This window comes from Gallus gallus, chromosome 2, assembly GCF_016699485.2.
Source record: "Gallus gallus isolate bGalGal1 chromosome 2, bGalGal1.mat.broiler.GRCg7b, whole genome shotgun sequence".
In the NCBI taxonomy this organism is placed as follows: Eukaryota; Metazoa; Chordata; class Aves; order Galliformes; family Phasianidae; genus Gallus; species Gallus gallus.
In genome coordinates, this window is record NC_052533.1 from 105,727,012 (window position 1) to 105,747,210 (window position 20,199).

Genomic DNA, 20,199 nt, shown 5'->3' on the forward strand with positions numbered 1-20,199 from the left:
GGAAATCACACTGAGCAAAGTTATTGACTGGGAATCCTCCTATGTAATGAATGGGCAGTACACAGCAGAAGTTCTGGCTGTTACCAAAGGTAAGAAACAGATTTTGATTTCTGAAAGAAAACTCTTCATTCAATATATCTCTTTCTTTTTCCCCATGTTTTCCCATCTGAACTCATTGTTTATAGTATCAATATTATCTCCTGATCACAAATACCTTCTTTTTACAGGGACTCCTCGATATACTGCTACTGGAACCATTGTACTTACAATGCAAGACACCAGAGACAATTGTCCAGCTATTAATACAGAATTAAGGAAAGTGTGTATGCATTCCCCATCTGTGATTATCACAGCAAAGAGCATAAATGATCAATACGCCCTCCCCTTTACATTCAGCATACATGGTGAACCTCAAACCACATGGATTATCAGATCAATAAATGGTAAACTTACTTACATTTTATAACACTATATCATAGTAATAAACTCCTATCTGAGGTAACAGATTAGGATACGTTTTACTAACAAAAATGTAAAATAGTCATTAAAATGTATTCTTCTCTCTTAAATGTGATTTTATGTTCATATGAATTCAAAGAGAAATCACACATGTATATGTATTTATGTTAGGATTGAAGGAGAATCATTACATACATGTTATCTAGTCCTCATCTTTTAAAGGAGACTAGAAATGTGCTGGCCAAAAGAAAACAGCAAAATTGTGTGTGAGTCTAACTGTAATAAGTAGCTCTATTGGTCTAATCCAAATTAGGTCATTCAAAAGCAATAAGTTGGTACCTTTTTATTTTTATTTTATCTAAGAAAAATCCTAAGTATATGTCAAGGCTCTTATATTTATTTATTAGAGTAAAAAGTTCTTAGCTTGTCTTTATTTTTATGAGAGTCTTACGAAAATGGCAAATAAAAATTACAGGTTTTGCAGTTCATACTGCAAATTCTGCTTGTTTATATCTCTAAGAAAACACTTCAGTCTCTGAGCTTATCCAATCTCCTCCAATAGGACTGAATTAGCCAATGAATTCATCAAATCCCATACTTCACAAAATGACAAAATTTGTATAACTTACTGTGTGCATAGAAGGCCATATTAAATGGTAAATATCATACCTTGGTCTCATTTTTTCCTGAACCAAAAAAAACCAGCATAGATCAAGATCACGTTTCAGCTTTGACTAAGTACTGTCTGTGCATAAGTAACTGAAGATCTAATGTAAGAATGAAGAACAAATCTAATGAAGACCTTAACTTTATTCACAAAAAAAGATCTGTGCAATATTTAGAGTCAGCCACCTTAATCTAAATATTTTTCTCTTATTTTCCCCCCAAAGCTTCCTCTGCAGAATTAGTAAATCAGAACATGGACTTTTACCTTTACAAGATCTCTATCAGAGTAAGAGATAGCCAAGGTCGAACTTGCTTACAGCCATATGTGATTCCTCTGCAAGCTTGTCGATGTGACAGTCGCAACTACTGCAGCAGTGGGGCCACAAAAATAGTTATCATTGGTGGTGGTGGTGCTGGTGGAGGTGGTGCTGGTGGTGGTGGAGCTGGTGGTGGAGCTGGTGGTGCTGGTGGTGCTGGTGGAGGTGGTACTGGTGGTGCTGGTGGTGGTGGTGCTGGTGGTGATGGAAGCCAGACTGGTGGAGGAACCGGACAAGACTATGTTGGGACTGGGTATGAAGGAGGTGGCGGCAGTGACTCCAGCACAGACTCGGGTACTTACACTGGTGGAGAATTTGGAAATTACGATAGTTATACTGGAACCAGTGATTACGGCAGAAATGAATATCCTGGTGGATACGCCCTACCTGCTTCTACCACACTTAGTGGTTCTGCCATTGGCCTGATGTTTCTCGGTGGATTAATATTTGTTTGTAAGTATAAAATTAAGAAAATGGTTATATCAACCTTTTTAAAAGTGCATGTTTTTATTTTTCAGATGACTTTTTTGGTCAGTTGTTTACTCTTGAACTCCCATGGTTAACTCAACAACAACAAAAAAGTTATAAATTATAAGAATATATTTATATATTTATATTCTATATATGCACAGATATTTCATTCAGAAATAACCATTTCCATCTGAAAACTTAGGGTTTTTTTCTAAGGTATTTTTCTGTTCTCAGACAACTAGGCAGGGTCAAAATATTTAGCAGCAGATTCAGAAGGTTCTGGGCAAAAGCTGCTTCTATTACTTTACAACATTTGTAATGTAATTTGTTCCGTAGTTACATTACTAAAACAAATAGATCAAGTCAAGTATGAAAAGATGCAAGGAACAAACTTCCTTTGAACTCTAAGCCTGATTTCACTTGCAGAAAGATAAAACTCATCAGTTTAATTTTTTTAATTTTTTGGCCAGTGTTGCTAAATAATTTGTCTGTTAAAAAATGTCTGCGATAACAGGATCAAAGCAGATCATTCATTCATTCACATGTCCTAGTATTTATGAAGAAGCATGAGTTTAAGAGAGAATAATGAGTAAATGAGTAAACCTAGGTTTTATGCAAAATATGAACCTCAGCAATTACTTCCCAGGCCACCACAATCATTCATAATTGTTCTTCTTTCGTGACATGAGCATCAAGCAGTGCAGAAATACTGACTACAACAATTACGGAGACCTGATTTTTTGAGGAGGGTAGTCATATTGGGCCTTGGTCTCTAATTAGTGGGAATCAACAAACAAAATTTTGAAGTTGTAAAAGGCTATCTTGTTTGTAGTTCCCATGTGGTTAATGTTACAGAACAGACTGCCTTTCTGCCTTCAGAAATCTCGTCAGTGGTCTGGAATAAATACATCCTTACTAATGAGGTGTGAAGTAGCACTTTGTGCACTGTATAGCCCTTTTTCTTTACCAAAGAGAAAACTTTGGTATATTTTGATGTTAAAGTGAGAGTTTTAGATACTTTGGTTAGTTTGCTGTAGGCAAACTCCCTGCTAACTCTGCAGGAATACTAATTTACTAACTTAGTTATTTAGGTTAACAGCTTAAACAGAACCAGAATGAATATCGCAGCCCTTTCCTAAAATGAGCAATGGTTTTTTTGTTGTTTTGTTTTTCTGGGTTTTTTTTTTTTTATGGTAGTTTTTAAAGTATTCAGCAATGTGCAACACTAAATTCTTTCAAGGAATAAACATAATGTACCGCATTGAGAAACCTGACTCGCTCTGTCTAATCATTGGTTAAAACTGGAATTTGGGGTTTGACTGTGTTATTTTTCAAATGAGTATCAAGTACATGTGATGTGGAAATGCAACAGGAGAGTTAGACAAAAATTACTGTAGCCAGACAGATAGCTCTCCACTGATTCTCTTAAGTTTAGTGTTACTAATGTGTATTTCTTTTCAACTACAATGTCTGAAGAGGAAAACGTACTCATCTACATCAAGTGTGAATATCACTGAATGCTATATATAGCAAGACAGGTTTTGTTTGTTTAATTTTCATACATCTGCATCTTATATTCATTCAGTTGAGGCAGATCAAAGTCTGTTTCCAGGTGTATAGGCATAAAATTGGAGTAACAGCTCTACTCCACCCTAATTTTGCTCTGCTATAACTAAAGGCAAAATTATTCTGAGTATCCAAATACATACATTTTCAAAAGCAGCTAATGATTCTGAAAGCTAGACTTGCAGGCTGCTTAGTTTCAAACATTTTGAAATATACATTTTCAAAAGTTCTTGGTCACTTGTAGTCATTCCTATGAAGAAGAGATGTCTTAAATACCTGTTTCCTGTTTCTTTCCTGTTAAGTGATTCCAATTTTGATGTCAATGAGTGATTGTTGTGGCTGTGGACCTGGAGCTGCAGCTGGAGTTGGAACTGGATTTGAACCTGTACCTGAATGCACAGAAGGGGCAATTCATCCATGGGGAATAGAAGGTGCACAGCCTGAAGATAGGGTCAGTACATTCCATGTTTCAAAAGTCCACAGTAATTTGTGTTTACAGAAAAGATTCCATTTGTCTAGAAGCAAGAAAGGGATTGTAGCACTATGACATCTTCTAAAAGAAGTCTGGCATTTTCAGCCATTGCCAGGCAGGCATGAAAGGTGATTCTTAATTAATATTTGCGGATGGAGCTTTTGTGCTTTAGTTTGTACGTGATTAGCTTGTTGGGCCAACAGTTTGACCTTACTATTCCCTCAGCTGAAATGTAATAACTGACAAGCTTTTTGAATGCAAGGTAGAGCAAAATAACAGAAACCTTCTTCACTAATCATCTTTTACGTTGACAATGAAAAACACTTTGAGTCTTTTTTTATGAGCGGTAATTCATAGCTATCATTAACAGTTCAGAGTGGTAATTTCTTAACATGATTCACAAAGTCTTGTTCTTCATATGGGAATTCCAAAGTCATCATTGAAGGAATTAAAATATTGTTTTCCAGGATGTCTCACACATTCTCGCCCCAACAACAGCTGCTGGAGGTGATTTTGGTGAACCCTCTGGTAAGAAGATCTTAAGATGTGCACTATTATTAAGCTATCTTTCAGTACTTCATGTCCTCTGGATCAAGGAGCACACTGCTTTCTTGGCTACAACCCAGCTTTTCCAGTCTTGCCTCTGCACATAATCAAACCTACACTACTTGAATTTCCAGCATGTACAAAGCATCTGAGGTTTGAGCCCTGAATACGAGCAGATTCATTTCTGCAAACTACTTCCAGCTAGTGGATGGAGACTCTTTTCAAAATACCAATTTTAGAAGAAATCAATCTCAAGATCAAATTAAGAAAATTTTCTTTTATAACTTAGTGGTGAAAGATTAATCTCTTCCCAATTTCCAGGCTCTGTTTAGAAAAAAAGGAGAATCAGTACTCTATCATGTATGAAAAATTATGGAGAAGATAAAATTCTGTGGATATGTTGTGATTTAACCCAGCAGGTGACTCAGCACCACATAGTCATTCAGTTTCCCCTTCCCAGTGGGATGGAGAAAAGAATTTAAAAAAAAAAAAGAACTCATGGGTTGAGATAAAACTACTCACTAAGATAAAGGAAAATTGTTATAAATATATATATAAATATAAACAACTGATACACACGTAATTACTCACCGCTCCTGGCTGATGCGCAAATAGCCCTCTGAGTAGCGGAAGGGAAAGAGATGAACTCACATTCCCTTCAAAACTTTCCTTCCACATGATGTTATATGGTATGGAATATCCCTTTGTCCAGTTTAAGTCAGCTAACCTGATCCCATTCCCTCCCAGCTCCCTGGGACCTTCACTGCAAATGACCTTAGCTCTGTACAACACTGCTTAGCAACAACTATAAACATCAGCATTATCAGCATTGTTTTTCTCCTAGAACCGAAACATAGCATCATACCAGATACTCTGAAGAAAACAATTCCATCCCAGCTGAAACTAAGACAGTATGATTTTACAGTTTAGTGTAAAGTTTATTTTCATTCTTCATTATTAACTTCAGTTATGATCAACTCTTTTTTTACCTGAATCCCCATTAATAATTTAACAACTGGAAAATGTGAAAGGATTTACAAAGCTATTTCCTTCAGTGACAATCACAGAATCATACAATAGTGTTTTAGGCAAAGCAACTTTAACTCCGGAGGGATTATATATAGAGATGTATATATTTGCATAAACATCCATAAGCACTATCTTATTTGCTAATGCATATACCATGGTAGTATATACATACACAAGAGAGAGAAACCTCCCCTATTACACAAGTCAATCATTGATCTTTTAAAGCATGTATGCTCAGCCTCACAAATAAAATCCAGGTTTTAGATGTCTTCTAGTATGCACTTGATTTTTACTGCAGTTTCAGTGTTTGGCACATGAGTGTAGAACTGTGTCTAACTGTCTAAAATTAATCTAAAATACCTTTAGGTGATCAGTACTGTCATTGTACTCCTTACAAAAACAACTGATAAATTCTGTGAAAATTTTCACAGAGCACAGAAGGAATAACTTATTTTTTGTTTGCAGATATATATACAAATACATATGGAGGAGGAGGAGTAGTGGCATCTGGTGTGGAAGAAACAACAGGAGTTGGTTATGGTACTGGTACTGGTTACGGAACAGCTGGAGGAATTTCTGGAACTGGGGAAGCAAAAGGGTCAGTTGGAGGAACAATAAAAGAATATCGAGAAGGAGGGGTGAACATGGCCTTCCTAGACAACTACTTCTCTGAGGTAATGGCATGGTCTTTTTTTGTGTTATATCTGTGAGGCTGTTGTTACACTATCCTCCAAAAGTGAGACTGTGGAAACACAAAATTGTAGAATCACAGAAGCACAGAATCATAGAAACATGGAATCATTTAGGTTGGAAAAGACCTTTAAGATCATCAAGTTCAATCATCAACCTAACACTACCAAGTCTACTACTAAACCATGTCTCCAAGCATCACACATACACGCCTCTTAAATACCTCCAGGTATTTTTTTAATATCACCACTTCCATGGACAACCCATTTCAATATCTAACTATAAATAATTCCATTCTACGGAAGCTTCCATGATATATAACTGGTGTGAGAAGCTAACCGTATTAATAGCAAAAAAAAAAAAAAAAAAAAAAAAAAAAAAGGATATTAATAATACTGCTTTGGAATTGTTGGCATAGGAGTCTTAATTACTCAGTAGGACTCCTTTTTGTAAAATTGATGGATGCATTGTGGTTATGGGCAAGTAATTAAATTATTTCAACTTAATAAGTGACCATCAAATCTATCAATTTTCCACTGTTTTCAGTGTATAAATAGATATTTACAATGTGAAGTTACTCTACTCTTATTCTAGAGATTGTTTAACTCTTACTCTAGATTGTCTTAACTCTTACTGTAGAGATTGTTTAAGTTAGTAAATTTAACTCTTAGGGAACTGTGATTACTGGTTCACTTTCTTCCATATTTTTATTGGCATTTCTACTCCCTAAAAGACTTGTGAACAGCATATGACACAAATACACTGCTTTTTAATCAGGAAAATATTAATTATCCTTTACATATGGAGTTTACATGATTAATGGGATATGTTTTTATGATAGGATGTAATACATGTAAGACACAGTAATTTAATCACATATAAGACTCAAAGTCATATAAAAAATACACTCGTAAGGATTAATGTATTTCAAAATCTATGCAAGATTCAGTGGGGGAGATGAAATATCAATCCTGAAGTCTTGAGCATAGATTTCATAGAATCATAGAATCAGCAAGGTTGGAAAATTGGATTTATAAGATCATCCAGTCCAACCATCCACCAAGCACCAATATTTCCCATTAAACCATGTCCCTCAGTGCAACATTGTCCTGTTTCTTGAACACCTCCAGGGATGGTGACACCACCACCTCCCTGGGCAGCCTGTTCCAGTGCCTGACCACCCTTTTGGAGAAGTATTTCCTAATATGCAGCCTGAATGTCCCCTGGTGCAACTTGAGGCCATTCCTTCTAATTCTATTGCTTGTTATGTGAGAGAAGAGGCCAAATCCCACCTCAACACAACCTCCTTTCAGGTAGTTGTACAGACCGATAAGGTCATCCCTGAGCATCCTCTTCTCCAGACTGAGCTCCCTCAGCTGCTCCTTATAACATCTGTTCTCCAGACCCCCCACCAGCTTTGTTGCCCTTCTCTGAACATGCTCCAGGGCCTCAATGTCTTTCTTGTAGTGAAGGACCCAAAACTGAACACAGTACTCAAGGTGTGGCTTCTGATCTCTTCCCTGCTCCTGTTGGCAGCACTATTTCTGATACAAGCCAGGATGCCATTGACCTTCTTGGCCACCTGGGCACACTGCTGATTCATGTTCAGCTGAGCATCAACCAATACCCGCAGGTCCATTTCCTATGCACAGCTTTCCAGCTGTTCTGCCCCAAGCCTATAGCATTGCATGGAGTTGTTGTGGCCAACGTGCAGGATCTGGCACTTGGTTTTGTTGAACTTCACCCCATTGGCCTCAGTGCAGCCATCCAGCCTGTCCAGATCCCCCAGTAGGGCCTTCCTACCCCCAGGCAGATCACCATTTCCTCCCAGCTTGGTGTCATCTGCAAACTTACTGAGTGCACTCAATGGCCTCATCCAGCTCATCAATAAAGATATTGAACAGGACAGGCCCCAGTACCAAACTCCTAATTTCTCCAAGATTGTGATCTACACAGCTGGCCTAAGAAAACTATGTATTAATTTTCTGCTTTCCATATCTATCCCCACAAATCACCCTTTCTACTGACAGTCTCAGTCTCCCAGCTCCCTGCCTCCTCTCCCTCCTGGGCCTCCACTTTTGTCTTTATGTCTTTTAACCTCACCCCTCTTTAAATTCTGCTCTTTCCTTCTCTCTCCTCCATGATCATCCCGTCATCAACTTCATCCCAAAGCATCAATACCTTTCCTGCTCAAAATGGATTCTCCACTGGGCACACCATGCCTTCCTCACTGTGGTCAACCCTCACTGACATTCCCTCTGTCCTGGTTTCCTTGCTGCTCTCCTTGCTAAGAGAACTAGCTTCAATTCTCTTCCTACTACTTTGTCTGGATACAACTGCCGAAGAAGTGTGTACCTTTCCATTCACCCCACAGTCAGACCTGCTGTCAGCAGACCAATACCACCATTTCTTGGCTGTCTTGGTTAGCTCTGTTTGTGTTATCCCCTCCTACCATTTCAAAATTTTAACAAAGGATTCTTTTTATCAAAATAAAAAACTTTGGATAAGATTCTGGGGGCAAGAAGGCAGGAAATATCTAGTAAAATTATTGACACGATATAGTTCTTTTTATATAAAAGTCTCAAGTTCTGCAGTAACTGTTTTAATGAAGTCTGAGATATTAAGTGTTTGCAGAAACAAGAAGAAAATATGAGTAGCATTTGGATAAAGCTTATTTCAAGGTCAAAAACATTTTGATAATTTTTTTGTCCTGTGATGTTCTGTTTGAGTCAGCTAGGCCCTACTGCAATAGGGAAACCTCACTATGGTTTGAGACATCATTGTTTAAAACTTGACACTGTTTACTTTTCTGTTTTTGCAAACTACAGAAAGCATTTGTGTATGCAGATGAAGATGAAGGTCGGCCAGCAAATGACTGCCTATTAATATATGATCATGAAGGAATAGGTACTCCTGTTGGCTCTGTTGGGTGCTGCAGCTTTATTGGTGAAGATACAGATGAAACATACTTGGAAACTTTAGGACCAAAATTTAAGACTTTGGCAGAGATCTGTCTGGGCAAGGAGATTGAGCCATTCCCCGATGCCAACCCACCTTGGCCAGGCATTAATGTCACCTTTCCCAACTCTGAATGTGACCTAAACCTCCCACCACCTGGAACCACAATCCTCGTCAACGGATCTGCACCTATGGCTCCTCCAGTCGGCACTACCACGGTTGTTACCGAAAACACCTATACATCTGCATCTACCGTACAGCCCCCACGGCCAATGCCTGATCCTTTGCTCCACGGCAATGTGACGGTGACAGAGACCTACGCCTCCGGTTCTCCTTCTCTTTGTGTTGACCCACTGCGTGCATCCAATGTTGTTGTAACAGAAAGGGTTGTTGGTCCTGCATCTGCCTCTGATTTGCGTGGCATGCTAGATATCCCTGATCTTGCAGATGGGTCCAACGTAATCGTCACAGAAAGAGTCATTGCGCCTAACTCCCGGCTCCCAGCATCTCTGAGCATTCCTGATTTGGTAGATGGGTCAAACGTGGTAGTGACAGAAAGGGTGTTCAGGCCTGCCTCTGGGATGCCAGGCAGCTTAATAAATATTCCCTCAGAGTTATCCAATGCCCACAATGTGGTGGTCACTGAGAGGGTAGTGTCAGGGTCTGGGATGAGCAACCTGGCAGGAGGAGGACTAGGAGGGGCCAGCCTGGGTGGACTGAGCAGCACGGGCCAAATGCTCAATGCTGACTGTCACCTTGGTCAGGCAATGGGCACAGCATCCCCTGGCACCTCCCGGAGAAGAGTGACAAAGTACAGCACCGTGCAATACTCCAGCCAGTAAGGTTCCTGTCAGCGCACCTCCCCAGTGAAACTTGCACCAACACTTATTAGCTGCCACCCACCAAGAATATTGTCATTATTTATAACTAGCACACAGCACTGAAATTACAGGGATTCCTCCTTGAGTAAGGATCTCAGAAGGATGCCCTGTTACAAGATCAAAAACTTTGTCAGTGAAGGGAAGTTGAGGTTAGCTCTAAATTTTGCTTTCTCTCTCCACAGAGCAGTAAGTGTGTCCAAACAGACACTAATGTTTTTGGAGAGAGATCTGATTACTAAGAAGATCAGTGAGAGGGGATCTTTGAGTGCATGCAGTATCAGCATGAACTAATGTAACGTGGAAGAGTGTTAAAATACTATACTGCTAAGTGATCTCCCACAGCAAGCAGATTTAGGTTGGTTTCTCCTTACTGGCAAGATAGAAAAGGAAAGCAATTAATAATTAGTCAATACAAGACTAAATAAGCACTTTCAAATGTATCACTTTACTTTTCATGTAATTCCAGGTGCGCTGCAAAATGGCACTTTGAGTCATTTCTCTTATCACCAGCAAAAGTTAAATGTAATGATCATATAAATGCAATAATTTTTCACAGCTTACTAAAGTTCTCAGTGAAACTCACACTCTTTCATGACCTTTTATGTTGTAAATATTCATGACCATGAGGGTGGCCAAGAATTTGCTGCAGCTGGAGCTGCAACATTGATGCTGTCAACAAGAAGTTGCTGGCTTCCTCTTTTTGCGAATACTATTACAGCTTTACTTAAATCTAGAAGGACTTTGTTGATAAACAGGAGCATTTAGTTGGATTTTTGTGCCAAACTATGACTACCATTTAAGTCTCCAACACAATGTTATTTTACGAGGACTATAACATAACATGCCAGTTCTCTTTTCAAATACTGCCAAGAAAACAAAGTCATACAAGCTCTGTGATGTGGGGAGGCAATAGCAAGTATTATAATACTGATAGTGGTAGCTGAAGATCTTCGTGAAAATGAAAAAAAAAAAAACCTTGGGAACAACATAAATGTGCAAATATGCAATGTGGAGAATTATTATTTCATGTGTCAATGTATTTTGCATTGATATTTTAAAAGTTTATTTGAATGTATTAATTGAAAAAGTCTTTTTGATTCTATAATCTTAATTAAATCCGGCTTTTATTTTCCCACAAAAACAGCTCTACTGGACTCTGTTATTCTAGTAATACTTTAATATACTTCACAATATGATCTGAAGGAGCAAAATACTGAAATATAGTATCTATCTCATCTTATTTGTGTATCATATGTATAGTAAGCATAGTGTAAGCAACATTGCTTCAGTGTAAATACATCAGAGTTATATGGAGGGATTGGCTTGTTTTGCTAGATCACCAGATCAGTGCTTTTCCTCAAATTTTGCTACTTCAGCTTTGATGGACTGGTTAGTGAAAAGCTGAAGAGTGGTCTGTAAACTTCCCACTCAACAAAAAGAAGAAATTTTCATATCCAGATTAACCCATCTCAGAACTGGATGACAAGTTTCTGAGTTTCATTTCAGGAGCAAACTATTTAAACGATGCTTTCAGAAATGCAACCAGATCTGCTCTCAAAGACAAGATGCAGAGTCAGTGCTACAGCCATTGACACCAGTGCTCCCCAGGAGCCACTGCCAAATCCAAGGCTACCTTGAGAAAGAGTTCTTCCAGTACTTCAAGCTTTTCCTGGAAGAAACTGAGCATGTTAAATGCTCTCTTCTTTGTATCTGAAGTAATGTTACTTTCTGTAATGTTACATCCTGTAGCCTTGATTATCACTAAAATTATGTTGACTTCAGTGGAATTATTCTCTTTTATATGTTAGTAACTACTGCAAGAATGGTTTCTGGAAGCATTCTTTAAGGAAGGAAAATACTAATATATAAAGTTGTATGTTTTTATATGTATGTTTCGAGATCTGGATATTACATACTAAAATTCACTAAAATGCTGAAAAGATCCATTTTGTTTCACTAAATGCCTATTTACATTAAAAAATAAACAAAAACACAAGTATTTCCAATATCTAGGGCACTCTGTACATTTAGAAAGCCTATGCTATATAGCCAAAGCCCATTAGAAATATTTTTTATGTAAAAAAATATTTTTGTAAATATTTCCAAAATCATGATATTCAAATAAGAAATATATTTCCTAGCTGTGTTCCAAGGTTATAAATTCAGATTCCAGGAGCAGATGCTGAATCCTTTGTAGCTCCTTAACAATAATGCTATGTGAGGTTTGGATGTGCAAACTAACTCTGATTGCTTGCATGTTTAGAAGTAGAATGGGGAAGAACAAATAGCAAAAAAAAAAAACTTTTCTTAAAGCACAGCTTTTGGTTATGTAGTGGTTCTCTATTTACTAGCACTGTCTTTTCCCAACTTTTTAAAAGATTGTTAGATTGTTATTTAATAAAATTCTCAGAAAAAAAAATCTTACTTTTTTCATATTTTCATGACTGGCAATGAAACAGCAATCACATAATACCACCGTGCATTTCTGAATATTAATTTCTATTGCTGCATATTTTTTACAGACTTTCTTACAACTATTTTCTTGGTAAGGCTTTGAAATGTTGAGTTTACTACAAACTGTGGAAACAGTGTATCAAAGATGTGAACAAATACGCTGTTCATTAATATTCAGCGCAAATTCTTTTTCTAGCTTTATTACTAAAAAACAGCATATAGACTTTTTCTGACTAACTGATAATAATTTTACTTCTTTTTCTTCAACTGCAACTTAGAAGCCTGTTTGCTGCCTGGCTTTAATCCTGTTGTTTAATAAAGAAATATGAGTGGATTTCAGGAAAGAAAAATAACATATAATAGTGATTTCAACCGTGCTAAAAGCCATTCAGCAAAACACTCCAATAAAGTATCAGCAGCATGCCACAACAAGTCTATAGCTTCTTTACTTGGATTTTGTAGAGCAGGATCCTACAGTCTTCCAGAGGCTCACTGAGACCTTGGCAGCACAAAAAGCATATGACAGAGGAAGCAAATAGTGCCACAAGCTGGGGATCTCAGTAGACTATTGTCTTGAGAACACTCTCTCAATCAAAACTGTCAGGTTTGATTCCTTTGGCTCTACTCTGATTTTGTGGTAATAAATAACATATTCAAGCTGCTGTGAGCAGCATATTGTACTACTTGCAAGACGAAAAGACCACTAAATCTAAGCAAAAATCCAAAAGTGCCTACAATTTTGCTGGAATTAATACAACTGCGTAGTTCAAATATTCTTTCCTAGTGAGTAACCAAATGCATTTTCATTCTATTTAAAGTACAAGTAATAGTGCAGTGTAATTGTGTTTTCATAAATAAAAATACTAGAGTTTCGCTTGTAAAAATTTCTGAATGACTGAAAAAATCCAATAAAGGATCGTTTGAAACATCATATTTTGAGTAGACTGAGTTGGGATTTTTTTTCATCAATCAGTGGAAAATGTAGTTTTCTTTAAAACTGAAGGTTTGTGCAAACGGTATCCATTTTTAGTTTTCTTTCAGAGGAAAAAAAAAAAAAAAGAAGAAGAACTTAAAAAGTCAGGGCATCCCAAGGTAAAACTATTTTGTGTGTCAAAATGGTTAAGATACTTTGTTTTAAGTTTGCACAGCAGATTTTTTTTTCTCACATTCCACTGGAATTATAGTACAATTTCCTCAAGTAATCATTCTCTGTATTGTTCTTTCCCACTAGATGGCTTCAGAGGATCCCAGTAGATGCTTCGGAGGATCTGTAGGTCAAAGAGAAGAAAGAGAACAAAAGAAAATTGAACTGCAATATTTGGGCAGCCCAAGTCCACATGGACATTTGCCAAGGTGAAAATGCAAGCGGAAACTATTGAAATGACAATTTATGCATTCTAGTCACAAGTAATAAACGAAGACCCAAACACAGCCTGCAGTAAAGAATCTGGACAAGGAATTACTTGAGGTGATTTCTTAACTTACAGTTTTATGTGGCAGAGCTCAGTTTTCCCAGCTGATTTCCAACTTAATGTTTCTTTTGCCCATCTGCACTCCCTGACGCTCCAAAAGAAAATAGAAAGATGAGGAAAAAGCTTAATTAATTGCAAAACAATGAATGTTACTCTTCCTTGTGTTCAAATGCACTTAATGATGTTCTTACTTTCTTGGTTTTTTTTTTCCTCCTGATGTAGAAATACTAGAAAATGCTGAAGCAATTTTCAGACCTTAAATGTAAAAACTTAGGGCAGAATATTGGCATGAACCAATTTTGTAATTTATTTCTCATCAATGAATTTTAAGCTGTTTCTTTACTGCCAAGGGAACAAAGAGGAACAAAAAGATCAAGCCTGTTCTTCTTTCAACTCCTCAAATAATATTTATCCAAACTGTAGAGGATTGTTTTGTTTAAGGACTGTACAAAAATAGGAACATAAAAATTGAAAGGCTGGCCCTGTGTTGTCATGAAGTACTCTCAGTCCACATGCATAGATTTTAGTATTTGCTCATCTGGAAAACCCTTCTCTGAACACACCACCAAGTTGACCCACCACCATGGGTGTATGTGAGGTGATGTCCATGTGCAAGGTTAATCACAGAATTGTAGGAGTTAGAATGGTCCTCAGAATATCATTGAGTTCAACCCACTGCTAAAGCATAAGCATTAGCTAAAGCTAAAGCATAAACTACGTTGCACAGGAAAGTAGGCAGGATTTGAATACCTCCAGAGAAAGAGACTCCACCCCACTCCAGGCAGACTGTTCCAATGTTCTGTCACTCTCAATGTAAATAATGTTTACCTCATGTTCATATGGACCTTCCTGTGTTCCAGTTTGCACCCATTACCCTTAGCCCTCTTGCTGGGCACTACTGAAAAGAGCCCAGCCCCATCCACTTGATTTCCATCCAGTAGATATTGACAAGATCCCCTCACAATCTTTTCTTGTTTAGGCTGAACGGTCCCAGAATACCTTACCTCTCTTTCTTTCTTTTTTTAATTTTCTGATCTTAATATGTATATATAGCAGAGAAAAATGATATGAGAAAGAATGGGCTTGATGAATTTAAAAAGGGGACATTGCAGAAAGAAAAAATCCTCTTTGATCTCTTTCTATATGAGTGTTTGGTGAATTTCAGACTCTGAACTTCACTACAATTGTATTTGCAGGTAACTAATTTCAGGTGAAATGTGTCAGTTTAGTGTGCATGACATCACAGAAGGTTCTTTTGCTCTAAATCTTTTCAGGTGGTCTTAGCTCTTTTCAGCTGGCATGAGCAGGGTTTTGTAGGGCTCTTTCTTCCTGGATGGCTGTGAACTCAGGTTACTAATTCAGTGCAGGCACTTGAAAATTATCAGCACTAAACAAGTCAGCCCGCAGTGCAGATAAATTACCAGTACAAATAAAAGTAGAGACAAAGGTCAAAGCTATCCTCTCTGCTATACCATCTTCACTGTAATTTAACGAGAGGTTTACACACATAGATGGATGCTGTGATGACTCTAAGAATCCCAATTAAATGTAGTGAAGACGTATCCTAATGCATCAGCATCTCCTACGCTTACTGATTTGAGAGACGTGCACTCTCAAACAAGCCAGCTATGTGCGAAGACTATATTTTTCAGCAGAGTACTCTCATGATCTGTTGCACATCAACAAAACTTTCAGATTGCCTTTAGGAAGTAAAATGTGAAGGAACCCTCTCCGTTATCACATCCACTTCCCTGAAAACTAGCAACTACATTGCAGAATCTCCATTAGGTGACAAAATTTGCCAAAAAATAATTGAGTTTTTGTCCTTACACTTCCAACAGAAAGTCACCCTAAACACTGCTTCGAATTGTCAGTCTAAACCCCAGATCAGTTAGCATCTGGTTTCATGCCTGTACTGTTCTTTTAAAACAAAACTAAGACTTTATTTTTGCTAAGCCAAACACTTCTAATGTTACCTGATGAACTAGTGAAATGGTATGCACAGTAAACTTAAGTGTATTAGTTCATGTATCTGAATCATGACATGAGAAAAAAAAAGATCAAAGATACTGTTTTTTTCATGACCAGGGAAAACCACATACCTATATCTGCAGTTCTTGAAATCCTTCACAGTAGTGGTGCACTATAGCAGCTGACACTGGACCTGGTATATTACAGTAAGGCCAGAAGATACGGTGTCCACAGCGCAAGTGAAATTTTTCACAGCATTCTTCTCAACTACAATTCATATTTATAGCACTGATGAACGTTCATGGACTTAAAAAAGAAAAAAGGCTAATATTTCTACCAGCTGCACAGCAGGATCTTGAGCAATAGCTTGTACCTGCCTAAACATTGTCTGTTATGTAAGTTTTCCAGAAAGATAAGTCACAGTGCCCTGAAAAACAAGGTCTATAGGCACCTTTAGAGCAGGCTGGGTTGCTATGCAGCTGGGAAACAACAGGAGAGTTGTTCTGCCACTCCTTGTTCTACACACATAAAAGGCCTTGTATTTCAGCGCTGTCAGACAGTAACAAAACGCCCGTGATAAAGGCAGGAATCTGGTGCAGGCCGTCACAGCCCGGCCAGACCCACAGCTCAGCAGGATTACTCACCGCAGCAGCTGCCGCACCTGGTGTGTTCTGCAGCCTGGCTGCTGGGAGAGGAGAAGAAAACTATAAAACTGAAGAAAGGGAGGGTTTATTTCTAATGATTACAAGGCAATGAACAGCACAAATTTTTGTATAGATTGTGGCAGCATGCAGGGAGAGTCAGAATCAGGGTTAATGCACACAGGAAAACAATGGCTCCATTCTGAGAGTGTGAAATACTTACTCAAAGCACCAAACCCTGGAGCTATTGTAGTTCGGTATTATTTTTTTCTACTTTTATTTTTCCCACCGAGGGCCCTGGTCGTGCAAGCACACAGGAGATGGGAGCTATCAGGGATGGGACTACTGATGCCAGGAGCTGCTAGGGCTTTGGGATACCTCTCTGAAACATGTACATTTTTTCACAGAATCTACAACATCCTTAACATATGCCTCATCTCTGAAGGCACTCAAGGCCTGGTTGGATGGGCCTTAGGCAGCCTGATCTGGTGGGTAGCAGCCCTGCCCACAATAGTGGGGTGGAGCAGGATGAGCTTTGAGGTCCCTTCTAACTTCTACTACTCTATTATTCTATAATATTTGAAATAACTAAATGTAATTTCGATGCATTTATGTGGAGCCTTGATGCAGTACTTTCTTCTGGTATTCTTTTTCCAGCTGAGTGGAAGTTGAGGCTCTTGTGCACCAAAGAATCTTTAAACAATGCAGAAAAGTTTCAGGAAACAGTTTCAAACAATGGGAAAGATTTTCATAATATTTCAACATGAATCACGATGAGATTTAAACATTTATTTGCTGAGGATATACGCTGGATTTTCCATCTTAATCCCACTTGCTAAATACTACACTTGGGTCATGTGATTGGATCTCTTGACTAAAAGATGAAACTCAACTTTTCTGTGGGGGAAACAAAACAAACAAACAAACAAAAAAAAAACTACCTACTTTTCAACGGCAACAGTAGGATCACCTCTGCTATTTTAAGAGGCAGAGCCTGACTCTGCTGATCCAAAGCATGCCCTTGTCCTCTGCCCCAGCCGCTGCCTGGTGCTGCTGCAGGGTGTTACTCAGCACAGAGGGAGCGGCAGCCACACTGGGAGCAGGCAAGTCTCGGTGAATCACCAAGCCCCTTGCACAGAGGCCATAGGTGAGACCATACCTCAACAGAATGCTTGTGCTGACAATTATCAGTGCTGGAAGCAAGCACTCTGCCTCTCTGAGAACAATGTTGTTTTAGAAGATAATTTGTTCAAAGCCTATAGAGAGAATGCCAGCAGACATCTGTACTTCGAGAAAATAGAACCTGATACATGCTGTACATCTTGGAGAGCCCCTTTCCTGGGCCAGCACTAAAGAAGGGCATGGCTGCTTTTAAGGTTTTAAAAGCAGCGGTGAATTTTCTTTGTTCTCCGGAGCGTGTGAACTTTGAACTGCTGCTATCTCCAGAAGGAAAACAAAGATCTAATGCTGCATGGATCCTCCCATGCATGCTGGCTTTGGGGTCAGAACTGTGCTGGGAGGAGGACAGTTTTGCAGCTGCCAGTTTAAAGTGGAGAAAAGCTAGAAATTCAACTTCAGGAGATAATGGCACAGCTAGGAGCTGTGTTAGAAACAAACTGATGCTGCTTGACACTTATCTCAAAACATCAGGCATTTTACTTCTGTAAAATATGAAAAAGGTTTCCATGCCAGGGAAAAGAAGTTTCATAATATTTCAATTATTCCAGCTTTAATCTGTGGAGGAAAAAAGAAAAGAAAGAAAGAAAGAAAGAAAGAAAGAAAGAAAGAAAGAAAGAAAGAAAGAAAGAAAGAAAGAAAGAAAGAAAGAAAGAAAGAAAGAAAGAAAGAAAGAAAGAAAGAAAGAAAGAAAGAAAGAAAGAAAGAAAGAAAGAAAGAAAGAAAGAAAGAAAGAAAGAAAGAAAGAAAGAAAGAAAGAAAGAGGAAAAAAAAAAGCTTTTTATGATGACTGAGAGTCTTGAGGATGTGCAGGACATGTAGGTCACAGAGATGTCTAAGTTCCAGTAAAATAATGTGGAGAGGAGCTTCTGGTCTTGCTGTGGGCAAGCTGCTTGAAGAGATTTCCTTTTAAAGGAAATCAGTGCTAAGGATTTTTCAAAGAAAATTAAATTAGCTTTTTATTCCATCATATCAGCATTCAAAAATGGTGAATAAATGTAAATATAAATGTTTGCTAACACCTCCTTAACCATGCATTGGATAGGCAACCAAAAGCTGTTTCGGAACTCCTCAGAGCCAATTGAAAGATTAAGACCAAAGCTGCAAATCAAGATTCTTCTCTGACAGCTATTGGATGTAATGAAATGCTTTCAAGTTATGCTTAAGCATCAGACTAGGATTGGAATCTACTTCTAAATCACCATATTAAGAGTACTATAAATAAAGGCTCTCTAAGACATGGTCTATGTCACTTATCTTAAACAAGAATTACTAAAAAAGAACTTCAGTGTTTGGCTAATATTAGCTGTGCCTGTCATGTTCGTTGCTAGATCTGCCCAAAACTGCACACCTGCCCCTAAAGTCTTGGTCAACAGCAAGTATCCCTCATTAGTCAACAGTGTGCCCAGGCAGCCAGGAAGGGCAACCCTGGGGAGCACCAAGCACAGCACTGCCAGCCAGTCGAGAGAAGGGATTGTTCTGCTCTCCGCTGCACTGGTGGGGCCTCACATTGACTATTGTGTGCAGTTTGGGGCACTACAGTACAAAAAGGACATAGAACTATTTGAGAGTGTCCAAAGGAGGGCTACAAAGACAGTAAAGGGTTTAGAGAGCAAGGTGTGTGAGGAGTCACTGAGGTCTCTTGGTTGGCTCAGCCTGGTGCAGAGGAGGCTGAGAGGCCTCACAGTAGCCTACAGCTCCTCATGAGGGGAATGGAGGGGTAGCTCTGAACTCTGCTCTCTGGGGATGGTGACAGGGCTCAAGGGAACAGCATGGAGCTATGTCAGGGGAGGGGCAGCTTGGTTATTATGGAAAGGATATTTGCCAGAGGATGGTGGGCATGGAACAGGCTTCCCAGGTCATAGACCCAAGCTGTTGGAGTTCAAGGAGTGTTTGGACAACGCTCTCAGTCATATGGTCTGATTTTTGTGTAGTCCTGTGTGGAGCCAGGAGTTGGACTCAGTGATCCTTATAGGTCCCTTCCAATACAGGTTGGATATTAGGAAAAATTTCTTCTCAGAGTGGTGAGGCTGCCAAGGGAGATGGTGGAGTCACGGGCCCTGGAGGTGTTCAAGAAACTTTGAGATGTGGCACTGAGTAATGTAGCACAGTGGGGATGGGTTGATGGTTGGACTAGAAGACTTTGGATGTCTTTTCCAACCTTAGTGATTCCATGATTCTATGATTCTAGGATTCTGTTCACCATACATTGTTACAATACACAACAGGGGAACACAGTGTCTTTACCATGAGAGTGGTGAGGTGCTGGCACAGGCTGCCCAGAGGCAGTTGTGGGTGCCCCATCCATAGAGGTGTTCAAGGCCAGGTTGGATGGGGTCCTGGGCAGCCTGTCTAGTATTACATGTGGAGGTTGGTGGCTCTGCCTGTGGCGGGGGGTTGGAGATTCAGGATCCATGAGGTCCCTTCCAA

The 20,199-nt window shown here is 38.9% G+C and overlaps 1 protein-coding gene and 1 long non-coding RNA gene across 3 annotated transcripts in view; one reads left to right on the forward strand and one right to left on the reverse strand.

Moving 5' to 3' along the window:
• The window catches only part of DSG4 (desmoglein 4), a 25,970-nt gene extending 12,530 nt beyond the window's left edge, over positions 1–13,440 (forward strand). Inside the window, exons 10-16 of the mRNA XM_015282599.4 lie at positions 1–89; positions 228–443; positions 1,350–1,895; positions 3,782–3,930; positions 4,419–4,479; positions 5,992–6,200; positions 9,045–13,440. The exon at positions 1–89 is cut by the window's left edge and continues 54 nt beyond it. Coding sequence (XP_015138085.2) covers positions 1–89; positions 228–443; positions 1,350–1,895; positions 3,782–3,930; positions 4,419–4,479; positions 5,992–6,200; positions 9,045–10,016 — 2,242 coding nt within the window. The 3' untranslated portion in view covers positions 10,017–13,440. The remainder of the gene's footprint in view (positions 90–227; positions 444–1,349; positions 1,896–3,781; positions 3,931–4,418; positions 4,480–5,991; positions 6,201–9,044) is intronic.
• Positions 13,120–19,685, reverse strand: LOC107052701. Of its 2 annotated transcripts, XR_003073911.3 has the most exons (5): positions 17,539–19,678; positions 16,597–16,637; positions 16,084–16,219; positions 13,995–14,072; positions 13,120–13,777 (listed from the first exon to the last, which is right to left on the reverse strand). It is a non-coding gene; the product is annotated as an uncharacterized LOC107052701 (long non-coding RNA). The 2 variants fall into 2 exon arrangements; XR_003073909.3 differs by having other exon boundaries at positions 16,084–16,637; positions 17,539–19,685.
• Between the last annotated feature and the right edge of the window lie 514 nt (positions 19,686–20,199).